We start from the raw sequence: 20,804 nt of genomic DNA, 5'->3' as shown, positions 1-20,804 counted from the left end.
CGCCCCATGGAGCGGGCCCGGGCCCCGGCCCCGGCCCCGGCCCCGGCCGCGCCACCGCCCGCCCCCTCCTTCGCCGAGGTGCTGCGGCTGGTGCGGAGCGGGCGGGAACCGCCGGGCGTGCGCCATCCCCGCGCCTCGCCCACGGGGGACAGCCCCACCGCCTCCCGCCTGCCGCCGCCTACCAAGCCCTGGGAGAGCCGCCCCGGCCCCGCCGGGCCCTAAGCGCCGGCCCGCCCGGCCCCGCGGAGCCCCACCCGTGCGAGAGCTCCCCCGGCCCCCGCCGGCCCCCAGCACGGCTCTGAAGACAGGTGACGTAGAAACGTACAAAATTACTCTTAAGAAGAAGCGTAAGGATGCCCGCCCGGGGCACACGCCCGGCCCCAACCGGGCACCCGCCCCGCTTCCCCGGCGGCGGCCGGGAGGGCAGAGGGGACGGAGGAGTCAGGCACGGGTGGGACGGGGCTGGCGGCTGGGACACATTGACGGGGACACAGCGAGCTCCCGCCCCACGGCAGCCGCGCGTTACAGCGCTGCAGAGTGCCGAGATCCAGAGTCAGAGCCAGGCTGGAAAGCTCTCTGCTTTCTTCTTCTTCAGCCAGAGACAAACGCACCAAAAAAAACACCCAACCCACTGTGGTGCTGCACCAAGACACGCGGTGCTGGGCTCAGTGACGCCAAACACTCCCCAGGGCAGGCCTGGCTCGGCCACCTTGGTCTCTTGCGGTTAAGGCTGCAGCTTCGTGAGTAGAACTTCGTGCCTTCTTCAAGAGTTTCAAGGCATGTGTATTGAAATAAAGCAAAACAAAACATGTCCAATCACTTTAACACGTACCCATCATTAAGGCATACGTTTTGCAAGGATTTTTCTTCAAAAACTGAACTATTTCTCTCTTTTTTTTTTGTCATTTCCAGCATTCACTTCATGCTGTTTATGACCTCTTCATCGTTGCAGCTGCAGCCAGCGCTTGGAGAACAAAGAACCCCCACCACTGTCAACCCAGCAGCCTGGTGGGAGCAGTGATATTGCTTGATTTCCATACGCCACATCTCAATAGCTAGTGATCCTTTAGGAAGTGCAAACGAAGTTCAACAGAGCCATGTTTCCTCGCCCTACAGCTTGGTGACCGCCCTGTCTCAATAGAAACATCAAATTAATCTTGCAAACGTTTGAAGAACCTGAGAACTGACTTAACACTTGACACCCACAGGGGGTAAAGACAGGACCAACATGTGCTTCCTCCCTGCCAGCAGCAGCATCGCCGTGCCCGAGGACAGAGCTACTCCACCTTGAGCTTTGTTTTTATGTTCATGGCTGCCAGCTCTGCCACAAAGTAACGGAAGACGTGGGGCACAGGGACAACCTCAATCATGTCCACCTCGCTGCAGACAGAGCAGGAGTACCTCCTGTTGCTTGTCACAGAGGAGGAGTGTGGTGGTTTCTCCAGCACAGGAGATGTCATGCTGCCGCAGCTCATGCAGACATAGGCTACGGAGCCATCGGAGCAGTTGAACAGGCGGTCTTGCAGTAAGAAAGATGTGCCATGAGCCAGCAAAGCGTCACGCTCCATCTCGCCGAAGCGAATCCCACCTTCCACGTTCCTCCCCTTGACGGGCTGGTTGGTGACAGCGTCTCGGGGCCCCGTTGTCCTCACCTGGAACTTGTCCGAGACCATGTGGCGCAGGCGCTGATAGTACACCACTCCCACAAAGATCTCTGCCTCCAGCTCCAGGCCGCTGATGCCACTGTACATCTTTTCTGTCCCAAAGAAGTTATAACCTGCATTCACTAAAGTCTCACCAAAGTATTTCAAAGCAGAGTTCTTCTCTGTGAAGGTGAAAGGAGTGGCGTCGTAGGAGACGCCGTGCAGCGCCGCCGACTTCCCTGCCATGCTCTCAATTAACATCCCAATGGTCATACGGGAGGGAAAGCCGTGAGGGTTGAAGAGGATGTCTGGAACCATCCCGTTCTCTGTGAATGGCATATCCTCAACTGGCCAGAGCTGGCTCAGGATACCTTTCTGTCCATGACGGCTGGCAAATTTGTCTCCGACAGTTGGATTTCGGGGAACCCTCACAGTGATGCAAGCCTTCTTGAATTTCCCAGTGCCATGGTCATTACTGCATAACCTGACGTTGTCTACAATGCCAACTTCCTTATTCCTGTGTAGGTGGAAAAACAATCACAGCAAAGGCATCAGGTGTGCTAATGATTTTTAGCTAGGAAAGGGAAATGAAGGAAAAAAAACAAACCACTTCAGAAGTCTCATCAAATGCCTTGGGACAGCTGGGGAACACCACCGTTCTTGAAAAGTACCATTCAGTAGCAAGGGAAATCAGACTGCGTAAGTATTAGGGCAAGGAAGCAATACAACGGCATCACACAAGTGCCATTCATTTGCTTTTTCTAATACTAGAAGCACAGCTACACCTTTCAGGTGATCAGGTAGTGTGCCACCCATGATTTAAAATAAAGGTCATTTGAACCTGGTTCATCTGTATCTGCACTTTATCTGACAAACTGCGTCCTAGTGCCATCTGTTTTGTGTTAAGGCAGCAGTCCCTCTCCCTACCCCCAATAAATTCACACCATCTTGGGGGGATACCAAAATGAAGAACCAGGTTCAGTGGAAAGCAGAGAGGAAAGTTCAGAGCAGAAAGGCAAGGCACAGCGTGAGCTGAGAGGGCTCTGCTAACAAGTGCTTTGTTCAGGGGTGTGCTGCTTCTCCAGATGAACCCTCAGCCTGATGTTCCACGTGCTAGGTGTCTGCTGCAGGCTTAACTGTTGTTACAGAGCTTTCAGCCCAAACTCTTCACTCGTTTTGGGGATTACAGCTAAGGAGGGAATACATTTTGGCCCATGTTAAGACAAGGTTACTTTTCTCTTCCTCCTTTGAAGTCCTAATGAAAACAGTGTTTGCAGAAGGCCTGCACCTAAGTTTAGCTTCTGTTTCAAAGCTATTATTTTGCCATGTCCAAATACAACCAGGGTACAGACCACCACAAAAAAACCCCAAAACAACCCAAACCAAAACAACTGTGCTTCATAAGCCTCTTCCAAGCTTGTTCAAACTTTTTAAGTCAAAGTATCTGTCCTCCTTCTCTTCCAAGCCACACATAAGATCTAGCAGCGTATGCAGCACTTAGGACAGTAGGGAGAACTCCCTCTTAAGGGCCCCGGGCCTCTGGGGCAAATTGGAGGCAGGAGCCAACAATGAGAGCTGGGAACCTCATCTCTCTGTAGAAACCTAAATTATCTGATTTGGACCAAGAATGAACAAAAGCTGAATGGTACAGAGGTAAAATGGCTCTCTGGATAAGGAACCTGAACTAAGGCCAGACTGGCATGAGAGCTGGGGAGCAGGAGCATGGGGTAGGACAGCCAAAGAGGGCTCCACAAGTGCAAGGACAAGGCTGAGCTTACAGATGCCCACTACCATGTGCTGAATCTCTTAGCCCTGCTCTACAACCAGGATGGCTACGTCTACAAGTCCACAGAAGTCTCCCCAGTGCAGCTAAGGCACCATCTGTTATACAGAAATAAACAATAGCTTTCCCAGTAATGCCAGTTACTGTGTTACCCGAGTGCTTCTCAAACTAATTAGCCTTCACAATGTGAATAACTACACAGCATTATCCTCACTATCAATGCTGTAGAGACACATAGGTAAGGCCTGAAGTTGTACAGACAACTGGGAGTGCAGGATGCATTTAAATATATCAGTTTTTGTCAATGTTTTTGCTTGCCTTTCCAGAAAGAATTAAGATGATTTTAATGAAAGCCTCAGCAGCCTTCTCTCTTTCAACTGAAGTTCAAAGATCTTACAAAAGTTATCCCTGAAATATGCCAGGGGGAGGAGGGGTGTAGTTGACACATTTTAATATTCTAGCAGTTTGGAAGCTGTAATGTTAATAAAAATGCTCTTTGAAACCCTAATCCTGTAAAAACTTTGCTTACAAGGTTTTCTGTCAAGTCTCTGGGACCAGGCACTTTGTTTTAGTTTTCTGTTTGGTGTTTCTTTGGGTTTTTTAGACAGAACACCTTATGCAAGTCAATTAACAAAAAGCTACAGAAAATGACTGTGGGGGATGGGCAGAGGAACGATCCTTGGGAGACAGCAAAACATTTCTGCAAGCTCTTTCTTTTTACTGGCCTCAGATTATCCTCCTGGGCTAAGTCAGGTTCTGCAGCATACACTGGCTTAGAGAAAAGCTGTGATACAAGCATGGGAGTCACCTACAACATGAACTTCATGCTCTCTCTGTCAAATCATGGACACTATCACGTGAGGAGAAAAGGGAACACCTGGAGGAAAAGATACTGCAGCTCATCAGGGCCAACTGCTCTCAGCCTGCTCACCACCAGGTATGTGGAGCCAGGAGGGACAAACTCTACTTACGGATAGTACACAGTGAAGGTCTCCCCTGTGTTGAGGTTCATGAAGCTGTAGAACGGGTCCCCAGGCTGTAGGATAGAGCCAACAAAAGGCAGTCCGTCGGCATCCAACTTCTCCATAACGTTCACATCACCAGGCCTGACACCAAATACTAAATTATCGCCTGCCCTGCTGGCTTTAAGGGAGAGGTCAATGCTCTCCATCTTGATAACACTTCCATAGGCAAACCCTCTCTGCCAGGAAGATTTGTTCACAATCTAAAAAGAAGAAACAAAGGCCTGTTAAAGACTTGCTAGTGACTTCAACAAAGAAAGCATTTCCATTCCGATCCGATGCTTACCTTTTTAACAGTGCCTTCCTAAACAAAGTCTCCCAGCAAGTCACCGTTCCAAAAGGCCAAAACCTCCTGTAACCCCAGTATTTTTCAATGCTGGAAGCCCACGGCCTTGCACAAGGGAACTCCACTCTACTCTCAGTACCTCCAGCATTACCTGCAGTAACAACACTTAACCGCTGTGCTCCTGTATCTGCCCTAACAGAGTCTGTGGACGAGCAGAAGCAGAAAACAGGCTCTTCTCAGCTAGGTACCACCCTTCTTCCCAGTCCCCCACATCAAACTCCTTTACAGACAGCAGGATTTCTCCTTTCAGTGGCTTACCATTGCATCTTCCATGTCATAGCCGCTGTAGGAGATGACAGCCACAATTGAATTGGTGCCGATCGGATAGCTGTCCATACCGTAATAGTCATACATGCTGGGCCGCACCAGAGGGCTCTGGGGAGTATGAAGGTGGTAGAGCTTGTTATCTGAGCGGTCCTTGTAGTTATAAACTGGAAACCCCATGGTTTGCTTTCCTATAGAGAAAGAAAGAAAACTGGATTTATTCAGGATCAATTCAAAGTTAAATCTATGTTTCATCCTCCCTCTATCTTGTTAAGAAGAAAGCTGGAAATACTTACAATTTAGAGGGATTATCAATTTTAAAACCCTTGGAATTTAATAATTGCCCTAAGTCCAGCTATAAAAGTTTCTATGAACCACAACACTCAATTCCTTTCACAGCATTTCATAAGGACTATTTGCAATTTTCTGTCTTTTCTGCAATTTCAAAATCTCCAGTAAGGTTGGTGTGGTGTTTTTTGGTTTTGTTTGGTTGTTTTTTCTTTTTTCCCTTTTTTTTTTTTTTTCCTCTCCCCAGAGTTTCCCCATAGTGAGGCACACCTTACATATTTCCAGGCCAAAAAGCATTTGCTTCTGCAGTATAAATATACTAGCAAGGAAAAAAAGTTTTGAACATAGTCACACTGGTACTTTCAGAAAAGTATGAAAAAGTGGTATTGTTTTAAGGACACCTTTCTGATAATATTGTCAGAAATGTAATATGCTAGCGATGCTATCAAGGTAATGAGACCTGTTCTCTTGAAGTCCCTACCCACACACTTTCTCTTAGCCTGCCTTTTTTTTTTTTTTAAATAAGCTTCTTGCACATCACTTGCACCTCAGCTGACTGAAACCCCACTACATACCCTATCCCAACTTCTTTCAGACAACCAAATAAACCAATTTAAATCTTTGTCAAATAGTTGTCAGAAAAATACCCCACCCTGTTGCCACAGTGCTGTATTACTCTCCTGCAAGAGATGCCTAGAAAGTGTCCTCTCAACAGCTGCAGTGTCAAGACTGAAAGCAACTGTCAAGCAGTTGCTCACTGAAAACAGGTGGCAAGGAAACCTCACACTAGCTACCGCAGAGCATCTACTGTAGCTACCAGTCAGAAGTAGGTTAACCTCTGTCACCTGTGGGGACAAGAGGACTGTTGGCAGCACAGTTGTCAGACACTAACACCACCAAACAGCTGGTGCAGTGCCCTTCACTTGTCGATATGATCAACAACATCAAATTAAGAAAAAAACAAACTAAACTTACTAAAGGCTTAAGGAAGGCAACATGAGTGCAACAGCCTAGAACTGCCCAGTGGAAGGCAGCCAGGATTATAAACTTGACTTCATTTACTTTGTCATGAAAAAAACAGCTGTTAATCAACCTCAATGTTGAAACAACAGCTGGGAAGAGCTGTTAATCAACCTCAATGTTGAAACAACAGCTGGGAAGAGCTGTTATTGGGAATGCGGGAAGACACACTGGAATAGACATGTGAGAGATTTTTTCACCTCTCCCTTGCCCAGGGACTTGCAGCATTAGGTACTACAGCACGTACCCATCTGGCACTGGTACATGTTTCGTGGACTTTGGTTGTGGTCGGAGAAGGGGATAAGGTTGGCCACCACGCTCAGAATGCTGTGAGGGAAAAGCTCCTGGTGAGTGGTTATTCCAGGCACCACCTCCGACTCCAGCAAGGCCACGTTCATGAAGATCTGCAAGCATCAAATTGGACAATGTTCATTTGCTTCCTTCTTCTAAAGGGAAGGAAGCAAAACAAAGCTGCCTCCATTGTCTTTTTATCCATTTCAGTTTTAGTTGTGGTTGTTGCCTCTACCTTAGTGTATTAGCAGGCAAGAAAAATATCAGACAGCTGTTAAACTACCCATCACAATCACAGACCAGCTGCAAGGAAAGCAAGTCTGGAAATACAAAACTGCAGTAACATGTCCTCCCTCCTGTCTCCTATTTTAATTGTTCCAAATGGACAGGTTCCCCGGCAATCCACTGCTTGGCTGCCCATGGGCAATTTGGAGAACATGATGTAACACAAGATGAGACAGCACACACAAGACAGCAATCCTTTGCCTCAAAAGCTTCACTAAGTTAATACTGAGAGCAGATTTTAATATCTCAAAAAGATCTCTACAATCCATCTAAGACATTTACTGGAAACCAATTAGCAGTGGTTGAGAAAACCCCTTTGCCACCCATTCTAGCTCTTTAACACAAGCTCCCTATGTCCCAACCTCAGCTCCTTTCACAAATATTTTCCAAAACATGGTTTTTGATGCCAGGTACCTCTGTAATAGTCAGAGCTTTATAAAGGAAATATGCAAACCCCACCTGTTCCAGAGTACCAATCCATTCATTCCTTCCATAAAACAGGTTTCTGACAGGCCGCACCATCCGGCAAGGGGTAGTAAAAATGAACAACCCAGGATACAGACTGGGTTTTCCTGTCATTGGGATAAGGACCACTTCTGCCCGTGCAGGAAATCTCTTCTCTTGTGTTATCTGTTTGTGCAAAGAAATAACAATTTAGAAACAGAAACCAACACTGCTTTAGTTAAGCTGCATCCAACAGGCTACACAATGAAAATGCCAAACACAGGTGTAGCTACTAATATAAAATGGTGCAGAAAAGACTTTAAAAATACTTCTAGAAAAATCTCCACCAAGAAAAGGACAGAATATGTCTATCTTACCTTTTTCAAGGAAAAAAGTTATTCTAAAAATGATGACTTCATAAACAACAGACCAAATATACGGATATAAACAAGAAAAACAGAAAAGCCCATCCCAATACTAACATACAGCCAAAGATAACTTACTGGGTCAGATTAAAAAAAAAAAAAGGAAGTTTAAAAAAACTTCCAAACATGCCTATTTTTGACACCTGCATATTGAGGATGTTTAGCTAAGAAACATTTTAAACAGGACAACCTTGAAACGGCGGAGGGTTTCTGCAATCTCAGGAGCCAGCTCCCACTCTACCCAGCCCACCACAGAGCCGTCCAACACAACTCTGTAACACTCTGCATAAGGCTTGCTTGGAGTTGCATCAATGGGGGAGACACCTGTGAGAAGAGGGGGTTGGTAGAAGGAACAGCCAGAAAAGCAAAGAAAACACAGAAGTTATTTCTGCGGGAAGTCTCAATCCACACCAAAAAGCTTTCTGAGACATCAAAAAACTCAGAACTACAGGGCAAAGCTATAGATTACTTAATGGAAAATATAAAACATGCACAACTAAGAACGCCACTCCCCTCCCCATTTTTCTGACAGAAATAAGGATTCCCATTATTGTGGTAATCAAGTGAGCTGCAGTTTAATTCAAGTCACCAGCAGCATTAGAAAGTCACTGCTTGGTCCAATTTCTTAGAGGAATTACTCTGTAATTCCTTGTGCTTAAGTGAACATCTTCCCTATAGAGCACACAGCTAAGAGACATTTACACTGAACTTTACACTCTCCAAAAGGTTGACACGCGTGTACAAGCAACGTGCTACTTACCACTAAGCAGAAGCACAGTAAGTACAGGTTTAACTTGATTTCACCTTCTTGGGTGTACAGTGATTGTATCTGGAGAACCTTTCCCTGACACAGGTTTGCAGGGCAGAAAGGTAAAAAGGAAGACTGCTTCATTAAATGACCAAGCCAGTAAAACATACCTAGGGAACATAACAAAGGTGGAATGTCTCTCACAGGCACCATCTCCGTCACTATTTCACACACAGCTGTCATGTGGTTCATCAGACCGCAGGGTTCTCCATCTGGGGTGTCCACAGGACACAGGAAGCCCCAGGATTCAGGCAGCAGCTTGCGGACAGTTGTAGTTCTCATCTGGGAAAACGCTGCCCCTCTGTGTACGCAGCGGAAGTGGGAAAGGTAGCGAATGAAATTCAGCTTGTCTCCCACCACACACAGACCGCTGTCCTGTAACATGCCCAGGCCTTGGGAACAAAATTGAGATTTATGTCAGGACGTCATCCAGCTTTAACAAAGGCAGTTTCTTATTTTTCATGGACAAGCCCTAAAGATGCTTACATGGGATCCCAACAACAGAAGGCACGTGCTGTTGCCTGTGCACAGGCAACTCAGTGACCTGTAAGAGGCCTAGAGACTTTAAATTCCAAGCTATTGCTTAAAATCCAACTCCTTTTAGAAACACGTGAAAGTCACTCCCAGTGAAGCGACTTGCAGATTTGCAGCTGGTACTTTTTACTGAAATTCTGTAGCCTTCTAATCTCATTTAATTTTCTAGTGGGCATTCCATTACAACATCATCACACTAGACACTTTAGGGAAGAACCAGGTAAATTTGAAATATACATTAGCGAAGCAGTTTATCTCCATTTAAGGTCACACGACCAATGGGGCAGTCCTGATAAACAAATGTCCCTTCTCTGTCTTACATTGCACCTTCTAAGAAGAAATAATCTTTGGGAAAACAAATCAAAATACGGTTGCTGTTTTGGACGATGCTAAATTTAGTTTCAACTATTTATCTGGGTAGAGGCTTTGCTTTAATAACTAACCTGTTTCATACCATGCATAAAGTCTATGCTTGAGGAAAAATCTTGCTTTTTTCCTCAACTATCCCCTTCCTCAAACCACTTTCATTAATTCAGTTACAGTGTACGATGTCTGCATACAAGCAGTTGTTTTCAGTTAAGAGCTCAGTTTTATGTTGTTTCTCATTCTGTTTAGCAGGAAAAAAAAGGCTTCTTGAGCCTGAAGATTTACCGGTTTTAGATCGCAGGTTACCAGTTGCAAGAAGATATTCAAATGGCTTGGTAAAGTCTGTTGCCAGGCCGAATGCCTTCACCAAGCTGTCTGCATTTATGCTGATATCTGCCTTTTCTGCTCTTTTCTCCAAAACGAACTTAACAGATTGCAGCCAGCTTTCAAGCCTCTCCTATGGTTTAAAAGTGAGAGATTTAAATTTTAAACAGGAAAATAAAGGCTCAAATTAGAACTTCACATCAGTTGCATGTGCTATAGAAATCCTCTGAAATCAGCAGGATGGACAACTTCTAGTGAACTGACAGTTTTCCAGCCGTATTTCCCACACTGACTTCATTTTGTCAAAATGCTGACGGTATCACGCCAACACAGACCTGCAAGGAAAACACCCATTCAACAGCTTAGTAATCACTTCCATCCAGACCAGTGATGAGTCTGGCAAACAACATACGATAACGGAATTTCATAAAGAACAAACAAAACCCAAAGCAGAAATTGTACCTATAACCTGACCACAACAATAACTCCACTGATTAGCCTGCTAAATACAGGGATGAAGTAAAACCACATTACTAGGTTTAGATACCAAAGTAAAACCGCATTATTAAGTATAGATACCAAAACTCGAAGGCCACGAACACACACTATTTAAATGTTGCTGAGACAATCTGAGATAGCGGACTGGATTTTCATTTTAACTGTAAATTTTATCACTGATGTGATCTTAGATACTATATAAAAACAGGGAAAAGGACATAAGATACCCAACAACACCTTGAACTCTTCGTAAAAATCCACTGTATACAGCCACACTGTGTCTACTGTATGCTCCAGTCTATCTAGGATCTTTCCATTCAAAAAAGGGGCTGTTAACTCACTCCCCTGCTGATCTGACAGGGCCAGGCAGGAAAGCAACCTTTTCTGGTTCCTGGTGGCAGTTCCATATAGCACTAAAATGCTTCACAGAACTCACTTTTTATTTTATTTCTAAACTCACTGAAACCACTCAAGTAGTAGAGAGGTTTTAGTAGTCTTTCAACAAAACAATGCTAACGAAAATTTTGGCTAAAATGGAAAAGAAAGGTTAAAATAGAGTTATCCAGTAACTCAGGGAAGTATTTTTACTTGGGGACAGGAACTACTATTCCACAATGATTTTCATGGGATAGTCAAGCTTCTGAACAGGAGTACTTTCCTCCTGGCATCCTAAAATGAGGAATCCCTAGAAATAAACTAGAAATTCAATTAATATGGAATTGGAATAGATTAGGAAACTGCATTTTTATATCACCAGTAATAAACTAACTGCATAAGTCAGAAGCATGCTATCAACTTCCTGATCTGTAAAGGAATTTAAAGATGTGAGAGCAATGACAACATCATGAATCATCACTTTTGGAAGATGGGGAGGGGGCAGTTATTTTCTTGTACATTTGCCCTGTGAAACAGCAGCAACACCACAACAAGGCAGATCTTTACTACTCCCATATCAATTGATACAACAGAAGTATGCTGTTTCAAGACCCCCTTCAAACACCAGAAGGATTGGTATTCCTCCTTCCTGACTCCCACCCTGAATGGGGAGCTTTCATTTGCTCTAGAAGGCTACGAAGCTCTTTATTCCAGATTTTGTACAGGCTTTTCTTCAGCATATTTAGTACCCTATACTGAGATAGCCAAGCCTTCCTCAACTACACTGCCTGGTTACGCTACATCCAGCACTCTCTCAGCCTTCATAGCATTTCCAGGCTCCCTGCTCTTCAGTCTGGCTCCTGCACTTCTCCTGTCCCCATGGTTGCTGTGGGGTCTGGACTGGATGACCATTACAGTCACAGGCTTAAACCTCTTAAAACCTTACCTTTAAGAACATAAGGAAAAGCTGTCCTGGGGTAAGCACTTCTTGATTCATCAGACTGTCTGGATTATCCTCCATGCACTCCCCTTTGGCAAAAGCATACAGCTTCCGGGTCATCATACAGAGCAGGTAGAACTTTTCAGTTCTGTTTGTCAGGTGTATACAGATACACTTGCTGGAGGAAGAGAAAGAAGGAGGACAACTAACACCATCTCTTCATGCTAGCTGTTCTTCAGGTTTCTCCTAAATAATTGCAAACCAAATTTTTTGGCTAAAAAGCCTAACAAGGCACAAGCTTTTCCAGTTTCCCTTAGTATTATATGAAAATTCCAAGAAATAATAATAAAAAAACCCCAGAGACTGCGCTGAAAAATGATCAACTTGTCTTTTAAGGGGCTAGTTTTGTTAAGGATATACCTGGTTCATTAGATGAAGGTGAACCTTGTGAAAGATTGATTTTACACACTCCCATGCTGGATGTCTTTATAAATATACAGTTTATGTAAACAGATATTTGAGTCAGGACCAGTCAACAGATGAGGTTTGCATGTTATTTTACAGTAGCTATGACACCAATCATAAACACACACATATCCACATACATGCGCCCCACCCCAAATCTGAGCTGGAAACTAGTAGCAAACCACAAAACACTTCCGTTAACACTATCAGTGTCCGGCCACAGAAAGACCAAGTCTCCACTGCTGTCAACCCACAGGTGGAAAACTGTGGACTCAACAACACTCTAGCACAAGCAAAAAGGAAAGCCACACCTAATTCCCACTAAAGCTGGTCGACTGCTTCCAAGACACTTGAGATCACTTGCTCTCCAAGACACAAGTGCAATAGTCTTCCATCAGCGCTCAAGGATTTTTTCAGCTTTTCACTTCTGCTCTACATTGCCCTCTGCTGAAGCCTGCATAACTTCACCACAAAGCAAAACCCTGAAGGCAGGTTCTATCCAGATAAGTTACAGTTCCAGCACTCTAACATACAGGGTACATCCCAATTAACGTTTTCACTATTCATCCTCTTCTGTCTCATCAGGAATACATCAGAAAATCACATCTAAATATCAACTGATACCCTCTCCTGAAACCATTTTGGGGATACGTGTGTCAATCCATTAAAATACATATTTCTGAACACCATTAAATACAGACTATTATAATATCCTGGAGTCCCATCACAAACTGGCCACTGGCTATCGTTTTATAAATGCATGTGAAAACTGTTACAAAGTGTGATGTAATATGGCAGAGTACTCTTAAATCTGCCTATAATTTCAATACAATTACAATGAATCACACACTCCTACATGCATACATACATACTTCAAAATGAAATCTGCAGCCTGTTCATTGCTGTACCACTCAGGAAGGTTAAGTTTTATTCTGAAGCTCCTTCCCAGGTATTCCAGGACATTTTGCTGTGTAGAACAGCCTGCATCCACTACTGCTCTCATCATCTCAGTAATGCAGTTCACATAAAAGGTGTCACCTTCCTTTTCTTTGACCAACTCTTCAAAAATCTGGTAGTCTGGGAAATTAACTAATGCCTGAAAGACAGAAGTGTATCAGATCAGAAAAACAAAGTCATAGCAACATCTGTCCATAAAAAATACACCAAAAGAACTAGGGCACTCCACTGATTTAGGTTTTCAGTCCTCTGGAAATACCCTTCCACTATGCAAACTGAAAAATACTGTGGGGTTGAGGTGCTTAGAGAGTAATGCAGGGGATATTCATACCCTGATGATGACCACAAGTACTCCCAATCCAATGAGACCCTTGGGAAAAAATCAAACTTGCACCCTCTAAATTAACAGGCTTCTCTTGTCTAGGTAAGATTTACTAATATCTTTACAGAATGACCTCACTTAGAAACATGAATTTAATTCACCATTGTCTCAAGCTGCTACTTATTCTCATGCAAACCCAAAGGCAATTTAGCCTTTTGATGAAGGCTATTAGAATGAATTAACTTAGTTTCAGCACTTCGTATACTAAAGCTCATACTTGAAACCAATGTTCTTAGCTCTTGGTGTTATAATGGTTTCCTAGTTGCTTCTTTATGTCAGGGTTAAGCAAATATGTTGTCCACGAATGACTTCTGTATTTACTGACAAATGTGCCTCATCTTTAAGTAAACTGTTTGTTCATCACATTTAAGTAGGCTTCAAAAAGTTCAGGAAAAATTGAAGGCTGCATGAAAACAACACTAAGGCAGATTTCTTTATGAAAGGGGGCAACGTAAGTGCAGTTCTGCTGCTTGGTAATCATGATATACACAATTTGGAAGCAGCCAGAGCACGTGCTGCCTCTTGTCCAACAGAGGAGAGCACTGGGATGATTACACAGCAAGAAAAAAACAGAATTACAACCAGAACAAAAGTGCAGCGGGACCGCAGTAGCAGCAGTCTGCCGCAGTGGGACCTGGACGGGCCACAGGAAACCAGTACAGAACTGAGCTTGACTCATGCAAGGGGGATGCAAACCCATAGAGGGTGACTACTTAAGGAAGAATTCAAACTTCAGACAACACCGCCTGCTTATCCTGAGATCTCATGAGCTAACAGAAAGTCAGTACAATTCCTTTGCATATTAAAACAACGAGTAATCAGCTACTTTTCACAGAATTGTATAGGCTGGAAAAGACCTTTAAGATCATCAAGTCTAACCGTAAATCTAACACTACCAAGTCCACCACTACACCATGTCCCTAAGCACCTCACCCAAACGTCTTTTAAATACCTCCAGGGATGGCAACTCAACCACTTCCCTGGGCAGCCTGTTCCAATGCTTGATAACCCTTTCAGTGAAGTAAAATTTCCCAATATCCAGTCTAAACCTCCCCTGGCGCAACTTGAGGCCATTTCCTCTCGTCCTTTTGGTAACTACTTTTGTTGAAACAAAAGTTGAAGTGTTGAAGAAAAAGTGAAATGCATTGTGCAACAGCAATGCGAATACAGGAGGTTGAAAGAAGATACAAATTCACTGAGGTTGATTTACATGATGCTTCCATCATGTAGTGCCACATGCCTCTGATCTGCTCTAACACTTAGCTGCTGTAGGTAAGGTCTGAAGTACTCTGGCTCTGCTACTAGAGAAAGCATGCTTTTAGAAGAGAATTTAAAAAGTCTTGGCTCAAGTAAAACTTTTGCCTGCTACCCAAAGAACAGTTTACATCTATCAAATGTGCTCAGATAGACCCTTCCAGATCTTCATTGCTTCCAGTTCCAATCAGAAACAGCATTTTATTTTTCTCCTTAAAAAAAAAAGCCAGTTCATTGGTTTACTTTTAGATGGGACAAACTGACTTTCATGATTAATGTTGTTCACTCAGTGAACAATCAGCTGTCACTCTGTTTTAAAAAGATTCCTGAGATCTTTCACATTAGGTTGCAAACTCTTACACCCTCCAAGAGTTATCCATACAGAGCATTCATTAGCAAAAAGCCATGAAACCCCTGTGTAACTCCCCTCCTCTCTTGACCCTGTGCACACTTCCTCTGCTACAGCCCAGTGTTACATTACAGGCATAGGCTTGGTTTGGACTATAGCTCTTCAGCCAGTATAGGAAGGATGACTGAAGATACTTAATATGGAATTAGCTTCTTCTCATTACTTAAATAAAAATACTTAGCAAAACTTCTGTATTTATTCAACACAAAAAGCACTAGTTGTTTACCTTCAGAGCAAATCCCAAGGGAAGGAAGAACAACTCTTTCTGAAAAATGAAATTCACCATGACACAACCATTTTCCAAGTAGTGAAGGTTCATATTTATTGCAGTGTGCTCATCCTTAACACAGTGCATCACTACTCCTGCAAAAATTAACACAAAGACCAACGTGAGCTGTACAAAACCAACTGGTTGCACTGCTGTGACATGTCTGAGCAGTTGTGAGACAATTCACGAGAGAAACTTTGGTACTTCATGGCTGAGAACGCGAGGCAGATCGCTAGTTTCAGCATCAGTCTCCCATTTCAAATAAATACACCAGTTCAATTCAGTTCTTAGTGGACAAACGTCTTGGGACAGCCAGCACACTTGCTGAGAGGTTTGGAAGATGCATACAGTTTTTAAGAAAAGGAAAGCCTCAACTCTCCTGTCTTGTAACCTTAGGTTGTAAGATACAGCAACACACAGCTACTCTTCCTAATAGCATTCTGGGTCAAGTTTTCACATCTCTGTATTTGGGTGGTATCACTGATGCAGTGTTTCCTGGTCCTGTCCCATGCTATCCACTGCAGGACAAATAAATAAAACAAATTTGTTTTATTGAAAAATAAAACAAATGGGACTGTTTAAACTGGAACTGCCTCAAAATTAATTAATGTGGAATTACAGTGTGTGCTCAAGCACCATGGTCCAGTGAAACCAGCAGCTGATAGCACCTGAGTTTAAAACTGTAACTCTTCTGGTTTAGTTAAATTTTAAACTCATTTTACTGAGTATACATAACAAAGGTATGGGACAGCCAAGAATCTAGTTAACCTGCTTCATGTAAATTGAATCTGCCACCTTGAAGCATGGATAAACAATTTCAATTAAACAAGTTCAGCAGTTTACACTGACTTCTACTGAAGGTAGGGTTTTAGTTACACCTTCCACATAACAAAAGGTTACATGTACTGCAAGGCCTGGAATACAACCTCCTTGCTCAGCATGGGCGGCTCAGACAGCTCCCACAAGGCCAGCACCTGCCTCATGCTTGTACTGTTATGGTGGTGTTGACCCCTTATTTTTATATGTAGTAAAAAATATAAACATTATACAAGAGCTACACCAAACTACCAAAAGCCAGCCACAGATGGTCACTCCTGTTTGTCCTCAAGTAGTTACTAGCAGGATGCTGCAGGGAACTGTTCAGCTTACCATACTCTGTGAAACCAGGGCCTCTGTTTTTCCATTTGTGTCTTGTCATTGCAAGAGGGAAATTTCGCCTGGGCATAATCAGCATCCTAATAACTTTTTCTAAGCCATTAATTATAAAGTAGCCTCCCATTTCCTGGCAGAAGAAGAAAAATCATTTTAATGTGCTTAGAAATTCATAACCCAGCATTTTAAGTTAAGGACAAAAATGCCTGTATTATATGTTAACAAACATTAAATGTTTGAACTATGAAACAGATAGTAAGATATACGTTTCAGCACTGCATTTGGAAAGGCTGCACTCCTTGCCAGTGACTATTAAGTCTAAATGTAGCAATCAGTGCAAGGAAAGGGATGCATGTTCCACAATTTAAAGCAAGAAAGAAAAAAAACCCAGAAAACCTTTGTGGTCAACTGAATGGCTTTGAAGAGCCGACATTAACTATTTGTTCAATAAATACTCTGAAGTTCTCATTTTGAGTTTATAAACCAGAGGGATCTTCAGTGCACAAAACCTCTTTCTGGTCGCATACAAGCTTACCACTGATAAATTTATAGCTCCCGAAACAGTATGCCATTAGACAAAAAGCATTTCAGTAGTGAGTAATACTATGAATGAAGGTACAAGCGGCATACTAGGGGGGCAGCAATAGTATGCCATTGTAGATTTTCTTTCATAGTTTGCTCACTCTTTTTGCGAGAGCAAAATATGGCACAAAATACTTCTGTACTCAATTTCCCACAGCTGACATGCTACTGGGGAGAGGAGGAAAAAGCTGCAGAAGACAACTGAGAATGAAAATGTCTCTTTCAATGCCTGTTCACCAAATCTTTGTCTCCACAGAGGCACGCTCACAGCTACATAGCCTCAGTTGCCGGTTAGCAGTCGAGAAGTCATATACTGGAACTGTAGGTATCAGCACCAAACAGATCCCTGTATTCAAAGACAGTTGTGACTGCAAATTTTTCAAGATGCTGTATGGAACCACCATAAATAGGGTACATTCAGAGAAAATAACAAGTCAAACTTGAAATAAAATATAAATGCTCAAGTTCTATAAAGAGAAGCTGGCCTGAGATACTGCTCACGTAAAACACAGATTTTCCTGACCCACAAAATCCCTGTTACCTCTTCCTCCTCATGGTGCTGTATGAGCTCTTGTGGAGAAAGATTATACAGGTTGCACAGCTTGGACTTCACCATGATTGGGACATACCCCAAGGGCTGTTTAATAGTCCCTTGTGGCATGCCATTCACTGCCCAGCTGATGTCAGCCTAAAATGACACAATGCAAACAGTGAGCAAATTAAGTTGCCCTTTTAATCTTTCCTGCTATATTAACTGTACATTTAATATAAGCACAATCTGTGTAACAAAATTCTATCACTGTAAAATGGTAATAATGATAATAAAAAGCAGAACTAGTAGGTACATGCATAAAGATCACTCCATGGAAAACAGTCAACATGGGTTTACAGAAGAAAGTCGTACAAGTCTAGAACTAGGTAAAGAAGCTGCAAGTAGAGTAAACAAAGTTGATACAGTCTACTTTGCCTTTCAGACCCTTCAACAGAGCAGTCTAAATAAAAAAAGGCAGCCACAGGATATGAAAGAAAACTTCAGAAGTTAACAAACAGTTAAAAGAAAAAGTAGAAGAAAACAGAAACTGCTCAATGAAAGGACATCCACACTACAAGCCTGCAGAGACCTCTCCTAAGACTTGCTCCCTTAACACATTCATGAGTGATCCGAAAAGCAAGAAAGAAAAGTGTCTGTGAAGGAAAATTATTTATTTACAATAACAAGATCTGGCAGTGGGTCTGCAGAAGGACCCCTTGACTGTAAGAAACAAGGTGATAAAATGCACTGTGGGAGCAAACAATCCTAACTTTACATGCAGAACGATAGGCTTTAAAAGAGCTGCTGCCATGCAGGAAAGAAACACCAGCATTGCAATACAAAAACATTGGTTCAACACCTGGCAACAGTTAAAAGAGTAAATCGAGTCTTAGGAATTCCTAGGAAAGGGAAAATTTAGAGGGGCGCAGTAACATTTGTTATGTGCCCCTCTAAATCCACAGTACAGCCTTACACCAAGATCTCTGCACAGTTCTGGTCTCCAGCGTAAGCAATAACTGAAGTGGCCGCCGTATGAGCGGCCACTCAGCAGACCAGGCCTCACCTCTCACCTTGGGGAAGCGAGAACTGCAGGAAGAATCTGAGGGAGGGGTATGTGGTTAAAGGCAGCACGGTGGAAACAGGGAATGATTACACTCTGCTTCCCACTGTGCAAGGGCAGGGAGTGGGAGAGACCAACCAAGCTGTCCAAGCACAAGGCAATACCTTCTCATGCAAGGCACAGCAAAATGTTTTGTTCCAACCATTCCAAACATTTACATGGGTTCAAAAAATAATTACACAAACCAACACTGGAAAAAAGATGGGAAATAATTCAGGTATGAAAAATAAAAGCGTCTCTAGCTCAGGAAAATCTAAGAGCCACTGGGAAAATGGCCGTGAACAATCTGCGACTGCCTTGCTCTCACGTTCAGATAAGATACTGCACTTACAGTTGCTTTTATCACTGTTAGTTGTAATGCTTTGATTAAACTAAAAAAAAAAAATAATGCTGAAATTGCAAGCAAACATTCCCTTGCACCAGGTGCCTCGTGCAAATGTACAGCTGAGACACAATAACACAAATTTTAATAGAAAACAGCAATGGCTGTGCAATCCTTTACACAGTGCAAAGGAAAACATTTGCTGAGGATGCTTCTTCTTCTCTAAGCAAATTTCAGAGCAATTCATAAAAATGACAAACACGCAATGTGAACAAGAGGGATTTATAACTCTGGACTTCTACACAGGAGCAACACTGCTTTTGAAACCTGGATTCCTGGAGAAGCAAGATTTGGATTGTCATGCTCTCTGGGATGACACAGGTCTCCTTCCAAGGTCTTCTGAACTGGCTGGCTGATTGCAAGGCAAATTTGACAGCAGAGTAAAGAACACAGCTAGGGTCCCGTGGAAAAGAAGGGCAGCAGAGATGGGGCCTGTTACGAGCTCGGCTTGAAGGGAAGTTTGCGCAGTGAGCTCATACCTCACCAACACCCGAGACTCCACGCGGGACAGAGCTCTTAGAAACCCCCCCGAAGCGGGTGAAACCAGGAAGGGGCCCCAACTACAGCACACAGGCATGCGTGAAGGGCTCAGCTGGCTTTGCTCCCCACGGGAGCGGCGGCGTGGGGCTACCCCGCGTGACAAGGACACGCGGGCCAGGCGGGCGGGACCCCGCCGGCGGCGGCGGCGGCCGGGACACTTACGGCGATCCTGCCGCGGTAGGTGCTGCGGAGGCCGCGGCACTCGGCGGGGAACACCCTCCTCTCCTGGCAGACCGTCCCCGCCGGCACGGCGGGGGGGGCGATGGACACCCCCACCACCGCCAGCGACACCCGGCTGTCCTTCAGCGCGAACTCCAGCGGGGAGAGATCCTGCAACGGCACCGGATGAGGCGCGGGGCGGGGGGCGGCGGGAGCCCGCCGGGAGGGCCCGGCCTCGCACCCCCCCCCGCCGTCCCCCCTTCGCCCCCCAAACCTGCACGGCGCGGTACACGCCCTCGCTGACGGCGTAGTTGAAGGACTCGATGTGGGCGCCGGTCAGGTCACGCCGAGCCCCGCTGCGCCCCGGCAGCCGCGGCCGCAGCCGGTGCGGGTCCCCGCTGCTCCCCGCCATGCCGACCCCGCGCCTCCGCCTCGCGCCGCCTCACGGGAAACGGCGGGGGCGGGGGCACGGGCACGCGGCGCCGGACCGCGTGCAGGGCTCGCCTCGCCGCGCCGCCGCCAGGCCGCCGGGGGGCGCTGCGGCACCCAGCGCCGCGTGCGGGGAGCGCGCCTGCGCACAGCCGCCCAGCCACCACCCCGCCCGCCGCCTGTGCCCCACAGCCACCCCCAGCCGTGTCCCCCCCTTCCCTGCCCCTCACCCTGTGCCCCACAGCCACCCCCAGCCGTGTCCCCCCATTTCTGCCCCCCACCCTGTGCCCCACAGCCGCCCCCAGCCGTGTCCCCCCCCCCTTCCCTGCCCCTCACCCTGTGCCCCACAGCCACCCCCAGCCATGTTCCCCCATTCCTGTCTCCCAGCCTGTGCCCCTCAGCCACCCCCAGCTGTGTCCCCCAGAGCTATGCTCCCCCGGCAGATACTCCCAACACTGTGTCCCCAGCCATCTACACCCATGTTCCCCAGTGCACCCCCCAGCCACATATGCCCCAG

At 45.1% G+C, this 20,804-nt stretch overlaps 1 protein-coding gene across 1 annotated transcript; it reads right to left on the bottom strand.

Moving 5' to 3' along the window:
- Positions 1-765: 765 nt before the first annotated feature.
- Positions 766-20,363, bottom strand: POLR1B (RNA polymerase I subunit B). Its single transcript, XM_072857156.1, has 15 exons — positions 20,133-20,363; positions 19,862-20,029; positions 17,667-17,813; positions 16,541-16,673; positions 15,350-15,486; positions 12,994-13,217; positions 11,663-11,834; positions 9,805-9,976; positions 8,730-9,011; positions 8,002-8,135; positions 7,402-7,572; positions 6,614-6,770; positions 5,053-5,249; positions 4,398-4,651; positions 766-2,160 (listed from the first exon to the last, which is right to left on the bottom strand). Exons 1-15 carry the CDS (start codon positions 20,268-20,270, stop codon positions 1,278-1,280), a joined length of 3,369 nt encoding a protein of 1,122 aa, XP_072713257.1. The 5' UTR covers positions 20,271-20,363; the 3' UTR covers positions 766-1,277.
- Between the last annotated feature and the right edge of the window lie 441 nt (positions 20,364-20,804).

The sequence above is a fragment of the Ciconia boyciana genome, chromosome 3, assembly GCF_034638445.1.
Source record: "Ciconia boyciana chromosome 3, ASM3463844v1, whole genome shotgun sequence".
Classification (NCBI taxonomy): domain Eukaryota; kingdom Metazoa; phylum Chordata; class Aves; order Ciconiiformes; family Ciconiidae; genus Ciconia; species Ciconia boyciana.
Note: the sequence above shows the minus strand (reverse complement) of the source record. Positions and strands in the feature narration are given on the sequence as shown.

Coding starts and splice junctions, on each gene's coding strand:
- POLR1B (XM_072857156.1), bottom strand. CDS start 20,270: ATGGCGGGGAGCAGCGGGGACCCGCACCGGCTGCGGCCGCGGCTGCCG. Junction 9,012..9,804: donor TAACCTGCGATCTAAAACCG/GTAAATCTTCAG, acceptor TTTGTTCCCAAG/GCCTGGGCATGTTACAGGAC. Junction 8,136..8,729: donor ACCTTTGTTATGTTCCCTAG/GTATGTTTTACT, acceptor CTCTTCTCACAG/GTGTCTCCCCCATTGATGCA.